Genomic DNA, 13585 nt, shown 5'->3' on the forward strand with positions numbered 1-13585 from the left:
TAAGGCCTCAGGTATTTCATAAAAATGCAGTATCCAATTTTATTTTTCTTCTGCTTTGTCCATACTCATGCCTGAGACGTGTGCTGCTGCCTAATGTTGAGAGATGCATCTGCCTCCTGTGCTCAGCTAGAAGTCGGAATTTGCTTTTGTATAAACAGAGAGAAAGTGCCATGACAAGAATACACTATAAAACATCCTCCATAAGAAAATGTCTCCATGGTGAAAACTCTAAGCTACCTTTACATTATACAAGTCTGTGGAATGTTACTTTGCTCCAGACACCGAAGTGGAACTGATTTAAAATATATTGGTCCATCTTCTCCAGCATGTTACTAAGAATTAACACCATTCTCCAGAAAATATTATGCAGCAGTACAAGAACATAAAACATCTGTTTCTCAGGAGCTGTTGACAATATCAGGACATGAGCATTATCGTATGATGTGTGAATCACATGATCCCTGAAAGAACGCCGACATCTTTATCACCATGGAGCCTCTCACTGCACGGTTTTTCTATCTCTCTGTGTGCTTTCTCAACATTTCTCAATCTGAGAAATGAACAATTATCTGTTGAGGCAGATGTCTTTTTATTTATTTTACTTTTGGTGAATATCCTCGTGCCGGATGATTTTGTAAGTAACCCAGTAGAAGACGTTAAAGATGAGGAAAGCCAGAGGAAAAGCAGCCCTGGAGATCGTGTCGATTCTCTTGGCTCTGTCCACGAACTTTTTCCTCATGGTGTCTATGTCCTTTGGGACTGACAGCTGAGGGTTCGGAGCTGGAGCAGCGTTCTTAACAGCTGAGCCATCCTTCGTTGGCAGACACTGACTCATGTTGTAGCCAGCGAAATTAAAGCGGCCTTCACGCATGTCCTCATCCTGAAAGGACACATTTGGATAAACTCAGTAAGATACTCTTTTTTTGTTTTTTTCAAATGCAGCTCAGATGGGTCGCTTTACTTTGTAATCGCTAAAGGCCTGTGTTTCTCAAATACTGTGGAATTACATAAATGGCGATCATTAGATATAAAGTTCATTTATATTGTATTAGAATAAATTCCCAGGCTAACATGAGCGACTACAGAGACAAAAATGAATAATTACAAGGGTCTGTGGCAATACTAGCAAGTTAATGGAGACTGATGACCAGGTTTTGTAGGTATCATCATAAAACAATCTTATTTTTTATTCTTTTACTCTTTTCTGTGCACACCTCAGGAGTGGGATCCTTCCCTGAGTTCTACATTTTACTCTGTATATGTAAGCTAGAAGGTCCTTATCCAAATTAAACAGAAGGACATTGTCATATAATGTACAGATGTAACTTAATAAGAGGTGAAGTCCTACTTGACCAAATTGGACCTTACATTGAAACAATATGGTGGTAAGAGACACATTTTTCGTCACATTATACATGTTTATCAGTTTAAACAATAGATAAATGTGAAACTGGCTTAAGTTTTGGCGATGCCGCCGTCTACAAAGTTACACTGCCAGTGTGGTTAAAAGTTTGATATCCTTTTACAGTTTGGTAACCTTGTACAGACTTCGAATGCCTACCTTGTGATTCCTCCTTTGTCTTCGCCTCAGGCGAAGGAACTCTTTCTGTTGCCTGGAGACAAAATTAACCCCAGCATATTCTAGCAATGCAGCAAATACAAAGAGCAGACACACAGCCATCCAGATATCAATGGCTTTCACGTAAGAGACCTGGGAGAGAAAACAGATTTCCTTTGTTAGATCCTTCAAGGTAACAGCATCAACTAACAGTTAAATTATGAATCTGAGGTTTTACTTTATTCTTACATACCTTTAAAATAAAAGGAGTTCTATGTCTGTGAGATTTGCTTCCTGATCTGCATTTTGTTTCCTCCCTTGATTTTGCTTCGGTTAACTGCGACTTCTAAATGACTGTAATCATAGCTGTTTGCTAACACGTGCATCCAACCTGCCATTATTGTCAGTGATTGCATAAACATTGCACCGATAGAACAAGTAGCTGCAGTATTAGTTTTGCACCTTGCTCTGGTTGTGATGTGCTTCTTTTGATATGGTGAGGTTGAAAAGTTGAAAGCTTCATCAGTGCTGCTCATCAGTGCGACCTGCTCTCTTCATGACAGCTGATTAGCATGTGGCGAAAAACAACTCAGCTTTTTGAGGGCACTTACAGCATATTGTGCTATTGTTTTCTTGAACAGAGGCTCTCAAAGGATGCTCTTTAAATATTTATCAGTGTATGTGTCTTTCATGTGAGAATCTCTGGCGTTTGCTGAAGCCTCTGGTTCTCACGTGGAGGAGAGCGGCTGATCATCAAAATCTGACTCTCAATGCACCTTCACTATGCACATAGCAGCTTCCCCTGATTGATAATAAGCTATTACAGACTACCACAGCTATTGGTAACGTACATGTACTTTAGATCACAGCATGCCGTGACAAAAACTCTGAATTATGGAGATGTCAGATAAAAACGATTCTCCTCCAATAGTCAAGGATGAAGAATCCTTTAATGTAATTTGTACAATGTAATTAGTAGAATCTAATGGAGCCCTTTGGTTGCCCTCCTTCGGGGTCTTTACTGTAGGCCTCATTAAACTTATTAAACCATGAATGTGTACTATCAGCGTCATACAAAAAAGTCATTAAAAAATTAAAATCAGTCCTGTCACCTGAGACTGTGCGCAAAACAGAAAAAAACAAACAATATTTTGACCTCATGTTTGAACCCTAGCATAGATGTGTATCTACTTAATGGCTGAAAATCTGAGCAGTGAATTAGTATAAAAGTATGCTACAATGTTAAAATGGAGGCTGATTAAAATTTCAATAGATGCATGATTGCATTGACTTTGTATTAAATGTAATTTTGTGTATATTTATTCTCTCTATCTTAACTATACTGAAGACGAGCATAAGACCTGCCGCTCATGCTTCTGACAGTAAAACAGCACCAGGTTTACCTTTGGAAGAGACGCTCGCGACCCAGAGCTTTGCGTGGTCATGGTAAGCACGGTGGTGATGCCCAGCGCCACTCTAGCAGGAGCGGCGTCCATGTTGATCCAGAAGGACACCCATGACAGGATTACAATGAGGAGAGAAGGAATGTACATCTGGATCAGGTAGTAGCCCATCTGCCTCTCCAGGTGGAATTTAACCTCAATGCAGGTGAATTTACCTGTTTGACCACAAGAAACACAAACTCAGGTGTCAAGCTGAAATGTAGACAGTGTTGGTGTGTGTGTGTGTGTCTTTCCTCTGACCAGTGTTGTAGTGTTTGGTGCAGTAGCCCAGTTCTTTCTCGTCTCTCATGATGAACTGAGGCAGGGTGAGTCCGTCTGACACCTGGACCGCACCGTTCTCCAGCCACTCAAATATCAGGTCATTCATGGTGTAACCAACTACACACAGCAGAGATTCAATCAATTTAGACACATTGGGCATATAGCAGATGTTGTAGGTTAAAAGTGCAGAAAAAAAGATCAAAAAATCTCTGCTTACAACTTTCTAGCTGCATGGTACAAGTTTGGACGTCCATTGGGAAGTTCTTCAGATCCATCGGGCACGACAGAATGAGAGTCAACCTGTGGTGAGAGACAGAGTCGTACAGTAAAATGTTTTATGATTACATTTTGAACTCGTGGGTCGACACATGCTCGAAAATAATTTGTTTGAAAAATTAAATTAGAGTCTCTACATTTTCTCCTTTGTAACCTCTGCTTTTTTCCTCTGTCTCTCTAGGGTGATAACCTTCCAACATATCATATAGGATTCCCTTCAGCAGGTACCTATCACACTTTCATTACTGCAACTTATTGTTTCTGTGATGCATTGTGCGCTCCAGTCCGGCCACTCTGTCATTTCTCCTCGGAATGAACGGAGAGTTGCTGCTAACCACCTTTCATTTCTGCCATTGAGCTGGTGTACCTCCACACCTGAGCACCACTGGTTCCACCCGGAGCTGCTCTTTAAATGGACTCAGAATTGATCTGCCTTATATATATATATATATATATATATATATATATATAATATCACATGGGAGTGGAGAAAACTGAACGTTCTGTGCAACTGAAGTTGTGTTGAAATGCAGGACGACATTATTTTCATACCTTGTATCTATACGTTTAGACTCAAAGGCTTTTCTTTTTAAATGTCATCCATCCTGCGTCGGCTGCAAGAGTCTTTTGGAAGTCCAACATAAAGAGGAATACACATTTTTCTCTTTTGATTCTCAACAAAGCCTCTCTTGCAATCAGCATTTCTTTTATTAAAAGATCTACATAGTGTAAGGAAGTCTACTGTACTTCAGTAAATTCTACAATTTCAAAGCAGTCATCATAATAAGATAAAATCCATTTAAAAGTGTATGCTTTGGATTGACAGTCTTTGATGTGTGAGAGGAAATGTAAGAAAAGCAATCAGAGAACATGACCTGGGGAAATCTATACATCAGAGCTTGGCAGTATTTTACTCAGCACAGACCTACCTCAGCTACATTACTACAACACCAACCTGCTGATATTCTCACAATTAATAACCAGTTTGTAGAACATCTGCTGAAGAAAAAAGATGTTCCCACTTCCACGGATTATAAATCTGTTGATCTGCACTATGTCCATGTTAGCGTCCATGTTTCACCTGATACTGTAGAGCACAGTCCCATCCTTGAAGATCCGCAGCAGCTTGTTGTCTGTGGTCACGTCGTGGAAGTTGGCTCCCTTCTCATTGGCAAAGAAGAGGTCAGGCTTCCATATGGAGTCCAGCATGGACGGGTCCAGGTCAAGGGAGGAATCTGGGTATTTACTATACGCCAGCCGAGGGTCATTCCACTTCTGTCGCAGGAAGATGTTCACTCTGTAATCCTGCAGAGATCACAGACGGTTTCGCATATTTTACAGGGCAGCAATTTAGATCCAACTCTGACACAGAACATCAGTACTAATATTTTGAATATTACAAAATTGTCTACTAGATAAGGATATACTGGTGTTATCAGGATTATTGCACAAATAAATAGCATGCATTAGCTTCTTTAGTTATTCTACTATATTAAAACACAGAGAAACAAATTTAGTCAACATTACACATACCAGGATTAGCTTAAGTATATACAATTAGGGTTAGGGTTAGGGAGAGTTCACAAATTAAATATTCATATTTCTTCTATGGCCTACAGTGCTGTTTATTGATCCTGATTATTATGTGTTCAGAAATGTCACATACACACAATTGATCCTTATGCCCACTATAATGGAACAGGAAGGATATTCACAGACCTCCTCCTGATCTATTTAACATAGTAAGATGACCAAATATCTCTGTTTTTTGTGGCCTGTCCTTCACAATGTTCCTTTTTTTTGCATTAAAACAGACCAAGACATAGTGAACCCATGTGGGAAGAAAGATCAGACAACATGATTGATTAAGCCAACAGACTGCTGGCTGCATCGTTTCACAAAATTGCTCATTACAAGGTATTTGTATTATCTCTAGTAATTCCCGCAAAGACACAATGGCTGAATAGCACTGCAGGCCACAAGAAAAACATAAATATGTGATTTTAGAGCAGCATTAAATACTTAGCTGCTCCCACCTCATCTGATCATACAAAACATCTCCAAAAGCAGTCCTGTTCCATCCATCAGAACAAATGAGGAACAATAAAAATAACAATGAGTGAAAAATGACTTTGAATGCCCAGTTTAAGAAAAAATCAACAATGCTATTATCTAGCTGCTTATATAATCTTAATTATCATACACGTGTTCGCACGACAGTTCTGATCATTGTTGGAGCCGCATTCGCACCACACTGACCTTATTATAACTTTTCTTGTTAATCAGAATTATGTAAGAGCCATTACAGGAGCTAAATGAAGCTTTAATTAGATGCACAGCCCGATGAGGAAAACTCAGTGGCAGTGCTGTTAGTAGTAAACTGAGTGTCACAGAGCTGAGTTGCTCAGAGTAATTGATATGTCATGATGATGATGAAGCCCTTATGTTGTTTGACATTTCATCAGCATATTGGCGGTTCCAAATATTTTGCATGCCTGTCTGAAACTGTGTAATTCCCTGGCAGCCTTCCTACGTGCGAATTAACATTTCCCATTTATTATCTAAGTAGTTATTATCACTCATTATGAATCCTTTGATCCTGATTAGTTTCAATGCAGCCTTGCAGGTTTTATATTATTAGCCCTTTTGGCAGTGGGGAAGCCTTCACACATGTTTATGCATCAGCTTTGAAAGCCCCAAGCCACCCCCACCGTCAGTTATTGGCTACACATAAAGTGACACACGAGGTGGGATTTGTTGCATGTATTATTCAGTTTGGTTTTGTCTGTGCACACTAGACATCATCATGGGACAATATGCTCCACACCAGTTTCATCACATATGGACATCTGGTCAGGTACCCTTTGCTTCATATTATGACATTTGCACTTTTTTTGCCAGGACGTGCTCTTCCTGGCAGTGAGAGCTTGTCAAAGACCAAGTCCACCAAGTCTGTGACAGAAGCCAGGAGTGGAACGATCTGGATCCTTGTGAGGGAGCACAAAGTAATGTTGCCCTTTCTTGCAGCTAAACCAAATGTGGTGCATGTGGTGGAAGTTTAAGACAGGGCTGAGATCTAACAACAGGCTATAGTGGACAACTGCAAGAAGCAACCATGTGAAGAAGGCCCAGGTTCAGTTCGCATTGATGTTTTTTGTTCTTGCTTGCTCTTTATCTTCCTATTTAACATTGCTTTTAGCATTCAAGGTCAGATGTAAAAACTACATAGTTAGGTTTAGGAAAGGATCATGGTATCGATCTTGGTTACCAAGGTAACGATTCCTGCATAATCCATGATGTTTTGCTGCTTGAAAAGTGGCGACTGTTACCATCACATGCCACTTCTTCCTGCTTCTAAAGCAGTTCCATTGAAGTCATTCATGTTGAAAACTGACCATGAAGTGCTACCTTTAGCTTTATAATGTGGCATTAGACCGTGCAGCCATATGTGATGAGGCTGGAGTGAGACCACCTAACATTAGAGCAGAGAAGAAACCCGCCAATAGACTCTTTGAATGCAAAATACTTTTATGAGTAAGAAAACATAGCATGGATACATGTAAAAAAAGAAAGTAGTCTGGGTTAAAACAACATGATTCAGTCTTAACTCCAAAGAATGGGTCAAGGCTTTTAGAACAGGTCCAAGTACGACACTCAACTCACCATTGTAGTTTCTGCTATAGAACCAAAGCTGTTGATAAATATGTTGCAGGTAACATTAACGGGTGGACCTGCAGGTTGAGGGATAGATAACACATTGACACATTGTAAAGGGTGAAAATCAACTGGAATGCCAGAGGAACTCACCATGGTTGTCTCTGTGACAGAGCCGAAACTGTTGATAAAAATATTGCATGTAACGTTTACAGGGGGACCTGTGAAATGGAATGAAAATGACATGACAGGAGAGAGCCTTAAAAACATAATAATGTATCATCAAGGAGGGCTGGGTGTGAAGAGGGAAAGGAAGGGGGTGTGGGGGGTGTGTTGGTGTACAAGCTGCTGTTTCACCTTGTATTCAAACATGCATTGATACAACTCTGCTTGTTTTTAATGAGTGGATGGTGGCGTGTGTACATGCTTTAAAGCAAAAGACAGATAATGAGTCACGTTTCAGCAAAAAATCAAGCTAAATGTAACAATCGGTAATGACTTAACAGTGTCAGCTTGATTTTTTAATTATGTCACAATGTCTTGTGTAATAATTCAAGATTAAGTGGATGTACACACATTTTTTTGCCTCATGCAACACAGGCCACATGCACACACATACAAACCCATGCAATAAGTGACAATTATGTGGTTAATCAATCACTTAAAATACATTTGTTTAATGAATCATTCTACAGATAAGTTGTGATTGAACATACCAGACAGTTCTAGCTCTATATCAATGGCTTAATTCTAATATCACTTCAGTGCATCATGTGCTGAGTAAAAAGTGCTCAGCACACTCTTATTTGTTTGCTCCACAGATTTGCCTGAGCTCAAATCTCATTGCCATGTTAAGTCACAGTTCTGTCTCTATCGGATAAGTGAAGTTGGAAGCCCTTCCCTTGCCCTTGTTTTTTTCTCATCAATATTGCATGGCACTTGGTATTAATATTTGCCTCAGTTTGTTGCCAGGTAGCTAAATTTAACGGCAGAAAAGGCAGAAAGGAGAAAAAAAGAAAAAAAATAGTGCCGTATCTCCTTACAACAAACTCAGCATGGCAATCTGGGTCAGGCTTCAGAAATACAGTTCAACATTCTTCAAAGAGTAAAGCAGGTTCACAGCCTAATCTTCAATCATCTGTTTACATCACAGTGGTGCTGAAGTGTTTTCTCACTGTGTGTGTTCGAGATAGATACATTGTCTGCTCTCAAAATACAGAAATACAAATTATGCTTCATGGCTTTTGTAATCCTCTTTTTGTTAACTAAACACAGCATCCTTTTCCCTTTCAAGAAATGCCAGCCTGTGTTAAGCAGGCAGTCCTCCTCTCATCTCACCAATCTTATCAACATTTCCCACCTCCTCCCAGATGGAGAGGAAAAGATCAGTTCCTGAATCCTGCTGATCAATCCCTGCACTGCAGCCCGCTGTCTGGCTGCTTTATCTACTGGAGTCTCCCCTCAACAAATTCCAGGCCACCTGACCCAGCCTAAAGTACGCCCGAGCCCCCAGCGGGCGGCCCCCTCTTCCCACTCAGTTCCATTCCAGTGACAGATGCTGTGTCTCTCCTCAGCATCACAGCAACAACAACAGAGGAAGTTGGTAGCCTGCAGCCCTGCCACAGGGCCACCATCCATCATTTGGCCTGTCATGGTGGCATCCCCGACTGTGAGTGACTGTGATATTTACAGGGTTCCCCCCTCTTTTTGTAACCCCCATGTTTCTAAATTAATAATTAACATATAAGGGGATTTTATATGGCAGCATTTCACAGAATAATAGCAAGCATGAGGGGGTTTGTTCACGATTTAATTCAAGCCAGGACAACCATGTAACTGAAATGATTGATTGTTATTATCAAAGTGCTGGCAGCACGGTATCCTGGCAACAGATGGATCTCTAGATAGGTACAAATGTCCAACTTTGCTGTGTGTTCAGTGACAGTTGAATGGCTGATGTGTGTAGATTTTTAATATAGACAAAGATAATGATAAACAAACCTTTGAAATTTGGTCTTATTCGTGCATCATACCCGGACGTGCGACCCATGAGTGAGTCCAGAAAGTCTGATGGAGACATGTTGGAGGATGATCTCGAATCGTGCTCCTTGGCATCCACAACTCTGGGACGCATGGCACATGATGAGAAAGGAGGGAGGGGGGAAAAATATACTTGATCAGACAGAAGTCAGATCTCAGAAGCAGGAGTTAAACCTTATCTGTCTCTCAGCAGCTGCCTGGGGAAAGATGGGCACGCTCGGGGAAAGTAGAAAATGCGTTAATGCGCACACACGTAGGCTATCAGATGTGATTTCGGCGTCGTGGGCATCTCCTCTGAGAAAGGATTTATTCTGTTCATGATGCAAGATTCCTGCACAGATACCACAGCCTGCTGTAATTTGCAACGGTGACACTACAGGAACATTGTAGTGAGTCCGCAGGAGAATAGAAATGAACACCACTGTGTGCGTAAATCTCACTATAGAGCCACCGTGGCGCACAAAAATCCCATATAAGGTAGTTGAAAGTGTATTTACAACACAATGACTTATTTAAGTCATAATCAACAAGGAGTTGTACAACCGTCACCCAAGTAACACCAACTTTTGCAGGAAAAACTGCACTTGTTTTTTATTGTTTCCCACATCAAAAACCGAATTTTTCTCCTAACTTGGAAAGCAACTCTACAAAATCAGAATGTTTGGAAAATAAATTGGGCTTACCTGAAGTTGTTTGTCTCCGTGAAATATGTAAATAAAGCTGCCAGGACCCTAATGAAGGAGCGATTCATTCCCGGTGCTTTCCCCATGTGCTCACTTTTCTATTTCTTCCATATGTTTACATTAGTCAGAAACATAATCCAAACAGGGGTGCCGCTTTCTTCCTGGCCAAGTCGTGAGCTTTTGGGTGTGTTCGAGTCACACAAAAATACAGGAGACATTCCTCAACGCAGCTACGGATCATAGTTTAGTTTCATGAAACTCTGACTCCCATAAACCGATTTCTCGAAGCGTAGGAGTGAGGAAACATCAGTCCTGTGTTCAGACGTCGAGCTGGTGAAACTCCAAGACGCGCGTCGGTTGGTGGAAGCTCTGTTTTGTTTTGTTTTTTGGCTGCTGCCTAACAGCTCGCTCCTGAAGACCAACCCGTTGGCGCGTGTTGTTACTGGTGAAGTGTAATCTTTCTCAGGTGCTGGACCGTCAAGGAATGAGGAGAGGAACGCCTTTTTTTTTCCTCGTTTCAGCACTTGGACAGCTCCCGGTTCCGTTACGCGCAAGCGCAAGGCTTAAAAGTGGCGGACGTGAGTTGGTTTTTAATAAATCCAATAAACGAGGGAGGTCATCTCCAGAAAGACATTCAAATATTGTCCCCGGTGTTGTTACGTGATGACAGGTGTTTTTTAAATTAATTTTGCCTCACGAGATGATGAGGAGGCTCCCGGTGCGCGCAGCTGCGCATCAGGATTAACTGGCGTGAGGATTTTTTTCTTGATTTCTTGTGGCGCAATTAAGTACAAGAAATGATATAGGCAGCGTTGTGCTCGACATCCTCTGGCGACGATATGCTGTCGCTTGTAATAACGTTACAATGAGATATTTTTTCAGGTGTGAGTCTCAGCTAAAATCCTGATTTATACTGTAGGAGCTTCACGTCAGATTAGCTCTGACACCATCCTTTTTACGCAAGATGCTATTTTTTTTATCTTTTGTTCATATCCTAATGTTGTCTATTTAGAGCATCCTAGTCTTCAGTCCCTCACTGATATGAAAAGTGTAAACAAAGGACAAACCAGCGAGAAGCCGCTGGGAGAGTATTTGGTACCTCGGTTGCCCTGGAAACAGATTTCCGAGGCACATCATTGGAAATGCTGAAAGGTTGGCCTCCTAGAGCGAGACCGAAGAGAGCTGACTGACAGACACAGACAGAGACGGCAGGAAATATACTACTGGGTGGCTGAAGAAGCCCCAGGGTGGAGGTGGCTGAGCGTCTTCTTCTTTTTCTTCTTCTTCTTTTTTGTAGGCTACACAGATCTAATAATTGTTGTTGAATATATATGTATATAATGTCTCCCTCTACAGAGGATGGGTTTGGGGACCTGGCAGTTTGAGGATGTGAGTGGGCTGTGAGACTTTATGGACCACAGGCATGAATGAGTCATTCCACATGAACACACAGACATGTTCTGTGGAGGAAGCAGCCAAACTTAGTGAGGAGAAAAAAAATCCATTATATTTCATTCATATCAAGCCTGTGTTTGTAAGATTACTCTTAAGTGCATCATATGCTTCAACAGCGTGTCATGCTTGGGGCCATATTACACTTCAGTCTGACACTTGGTTACCGACCAGTTAACAGATCATCTTCTTCTCTTCCCTATTTAACGCTGTAACCCAAATTCTAAGTGTCACTTTGGATCTTGTGCTCCTGTTTACAGGACAAACTTTTGCTCTTTCTTGCGATGCACATCCATGATGTCACTTTGTATGGCCCTCAAGGCAAAAAAAGAAGAGGAGATATAATTTCTCAGTGCTGTTAAGAGTCAAAATTCCCTTTTCACTCAAGTCCTTTTTCCAACCATGCAAGAGCTTCAATTGGCCATTAGTCTCCATAAGGAAAGACTTTGGGCCAGGTGGGTCACGCAATTAAAGGAGGACAAGTCAAATCAGTGTGTGTTATAAAAAGAAAGAGAGAGAGAGAGAGAGAGAGAGAGGCGCCTGTCTTTGTGAAAGGAGAGAGTAAAACTGAGAAATCCTGTCTCATTTATCCACCAGTTTCCACATAGCTATTAAAATTACAGGCTCAAGACAGGCAAAGGCGCTATTTTAAAGCTGCCCACACACAAGAAAGATTGCTCGCTACTGCCTGTTATTCTTTGGGGAATTAAGGGTTTTACATCATCTGGTTTATTGTGTTGTCCAAAAGAGATTTGCAGCAGAATTTATAGTTTTGAAATTAAATCAAAAGCTTTCCTCTTCTGTAAGCTCCGGGCTTTGATTCAGCACCCCAAAAATAATATACATATCAAATCAGGCTTGTTCAGAAGATGCTGCTCCTTATAGCCCGGCTTGGTGGTTGTCATTGATCCCCGCCTCAGTAAGTGAGGAGTTGTGGACTGGCTGAAAGAACTCACGTGGAAACAACAAGCAAGGCTTTACCACCCTGATGCTCATGTGCACTGAACTGGAGAGAATTGAGAGCTGCAGAGTATCCATTGCTCCATCGATTCCCTGTGTCTTTATCCCACTTAATGACTTTTTCGCTCTATAATTCAACTCATGGAGTTGATCTCAGGCCCGAGCGGAGGGAGATGGAGAAAAGTAACTTGTGTTGGGAGCTATTTTGATCAGACCAAATGCAGTAGGAAGAATGCAAAGGATTTAATGAGAGGATTCTTGAAGAGAAGGAAGGATTTGAGAATTCTCCAGTGCCAAAACACCCAGCACAATTATCATAAGCCCGCTGTCACAGCAAAATGAAGCTATTTTGAGGGTTTCCTGCGTGGCACATGAGACAATGATAAACTCTTTTAGATAACACAGCAGCACACATCCCGGCCGCAGCACCAGACGCATGGGCAAAAAGTGTTTGAAGTGCTCTGTCAGTATAGGAGCTATACGGTGAAGTCATGTGATCCACAGGCGGATGCGGCTCCTTATACTTTGTGTGATCTTTCGAGCTAAGTGAAGAGAGCAACAGTGGTCTTCAGTAAGAATCTGTCAATCACAGCTTTGCTTCATCAGTGGGAGCACCCTGACAGCCACAGAGCCTTTCCCCATCACTGAGCACTGAAAGCCCACTGATCCCCAGTCTAGACCCCCCCCCCCCAAACCCTCACTATACATCCATCCTCCACACTTACTCCCATCTGTGCCTTTTTACAGGATATATCTAACAAATTAAGCAGCTACTCCTCAAGTGTAGCCATGGTGTTTTTGCTCAGATCTGCATGTTAGGACGTCTCCCCTGAGTTCCAGTTTCTGTGCAGTCACCCAAACAGTGCACATAATTTCTTTTCTTTTCCCCCTTCTTCCCGATGTCTGCTCCATTTTGACACTGGCTCACAACTTATCTATTTCTAGCTTGCAGGCTTGTCTCACTGTGAATGTTGTCGCCGGGTGTGTGTGGCTGTCAGAGTGATGCAAGGACAGATTGAAGATTGAAGGCAATTTTTGATTGCTTAACTGGTTTCCATCAGCCCCCCCCCCTTTCAGTGGCACTTAGATGTATGTTGTGGGGCCAATTACCCACACGAGGGACACACGGCAAAGCAGCAGCACTTATTTCGTTTTTTTTTTTCTTTCTTTCTTTTTTTTTTAGATATTTATGGGGAAGTAATCTCTTAAACGCAGAGTGCTATGTTGAATATTAATAT

General features: G+C 41.5%; 1 protein-coding gene across 3 annotated transcripts; it reads right to left on the reverse strand.

The window, feature by feature from the left end:
• Positions 1-295: 295 nt before the first annotated feature.
• On the reverse strand, positions 296-10400 carry glra2 (glycine receptor, alpha 2). Of its 3 annotated transcripts, none has more exons than XM_028393370.1 (9): positions 9936-10400; positions 9214-9335; positions 7222-7289; positions 4640-4863; positions 3500-3582; positions 3262-3399; positions 2962-3176; positions 1562-1711; positions 296-880 (listed from the first exon to the last, which is right to left on the reverse strand). In XM_028393370.1, exons 1-9 carry the CDS (start codon positions 10019-10021, stop codon positions 599-601), a joined length of 1368 nt encoding a protein of 455 aa, XP_028249171.1. In that variant the 5' UTR covers positions 10022-10400; the 3' UTR covers positions 296-598. The 3 variants fall into 3 exon arrangements, with proteins under 3 accessions (XP_028249171.1, XP_028249172.1, XP_028249170.1); XM_028393371.1 differs by lacking the exon at positions 7222-7289 and adding an exon at positions 7366-7433; XM_028393369.1 differs by having other exon boundaries at positions 7222-7433.
• Positions 10401-13585: the final 3185 nt, after the last annotated feature.

Source organism: Parambassis ranga, chromosome 21 (assembly GCF_900634625.1).
Source record: "Parambassis ranga chromosome 21, fParRan2.1, whole genome shotgun sequence".
Taxonomy (NCBI): Eukaryota; Metazoa; Chordata; class Actinopteri; family Ambassidae; genus Parambassis; species Parambassis ranga.

Coding starts and splice junctions, on each gene's coding strand:
- glra2 (XM_028393369.1), bottom strand. CDS start 10,021: ATGGGGAAAGCACCGGGAATGAATCGCTCCTTCATTAGGGTCCTGGCA. Junction 7,434..9,213: donor AATAAGACCAAATTTCAAAG/GTTTGTTTATCA, acceptor TCCATTTCACAG/GTCCCCCTGTAAACGTTACA. Junction 3,177..3,261: donor CACCAAACACTACAACACTG/GTCAGAGGAAAG, acceptor GTGGTCAAACAG/GTAAATTCACCTGCATTGAG.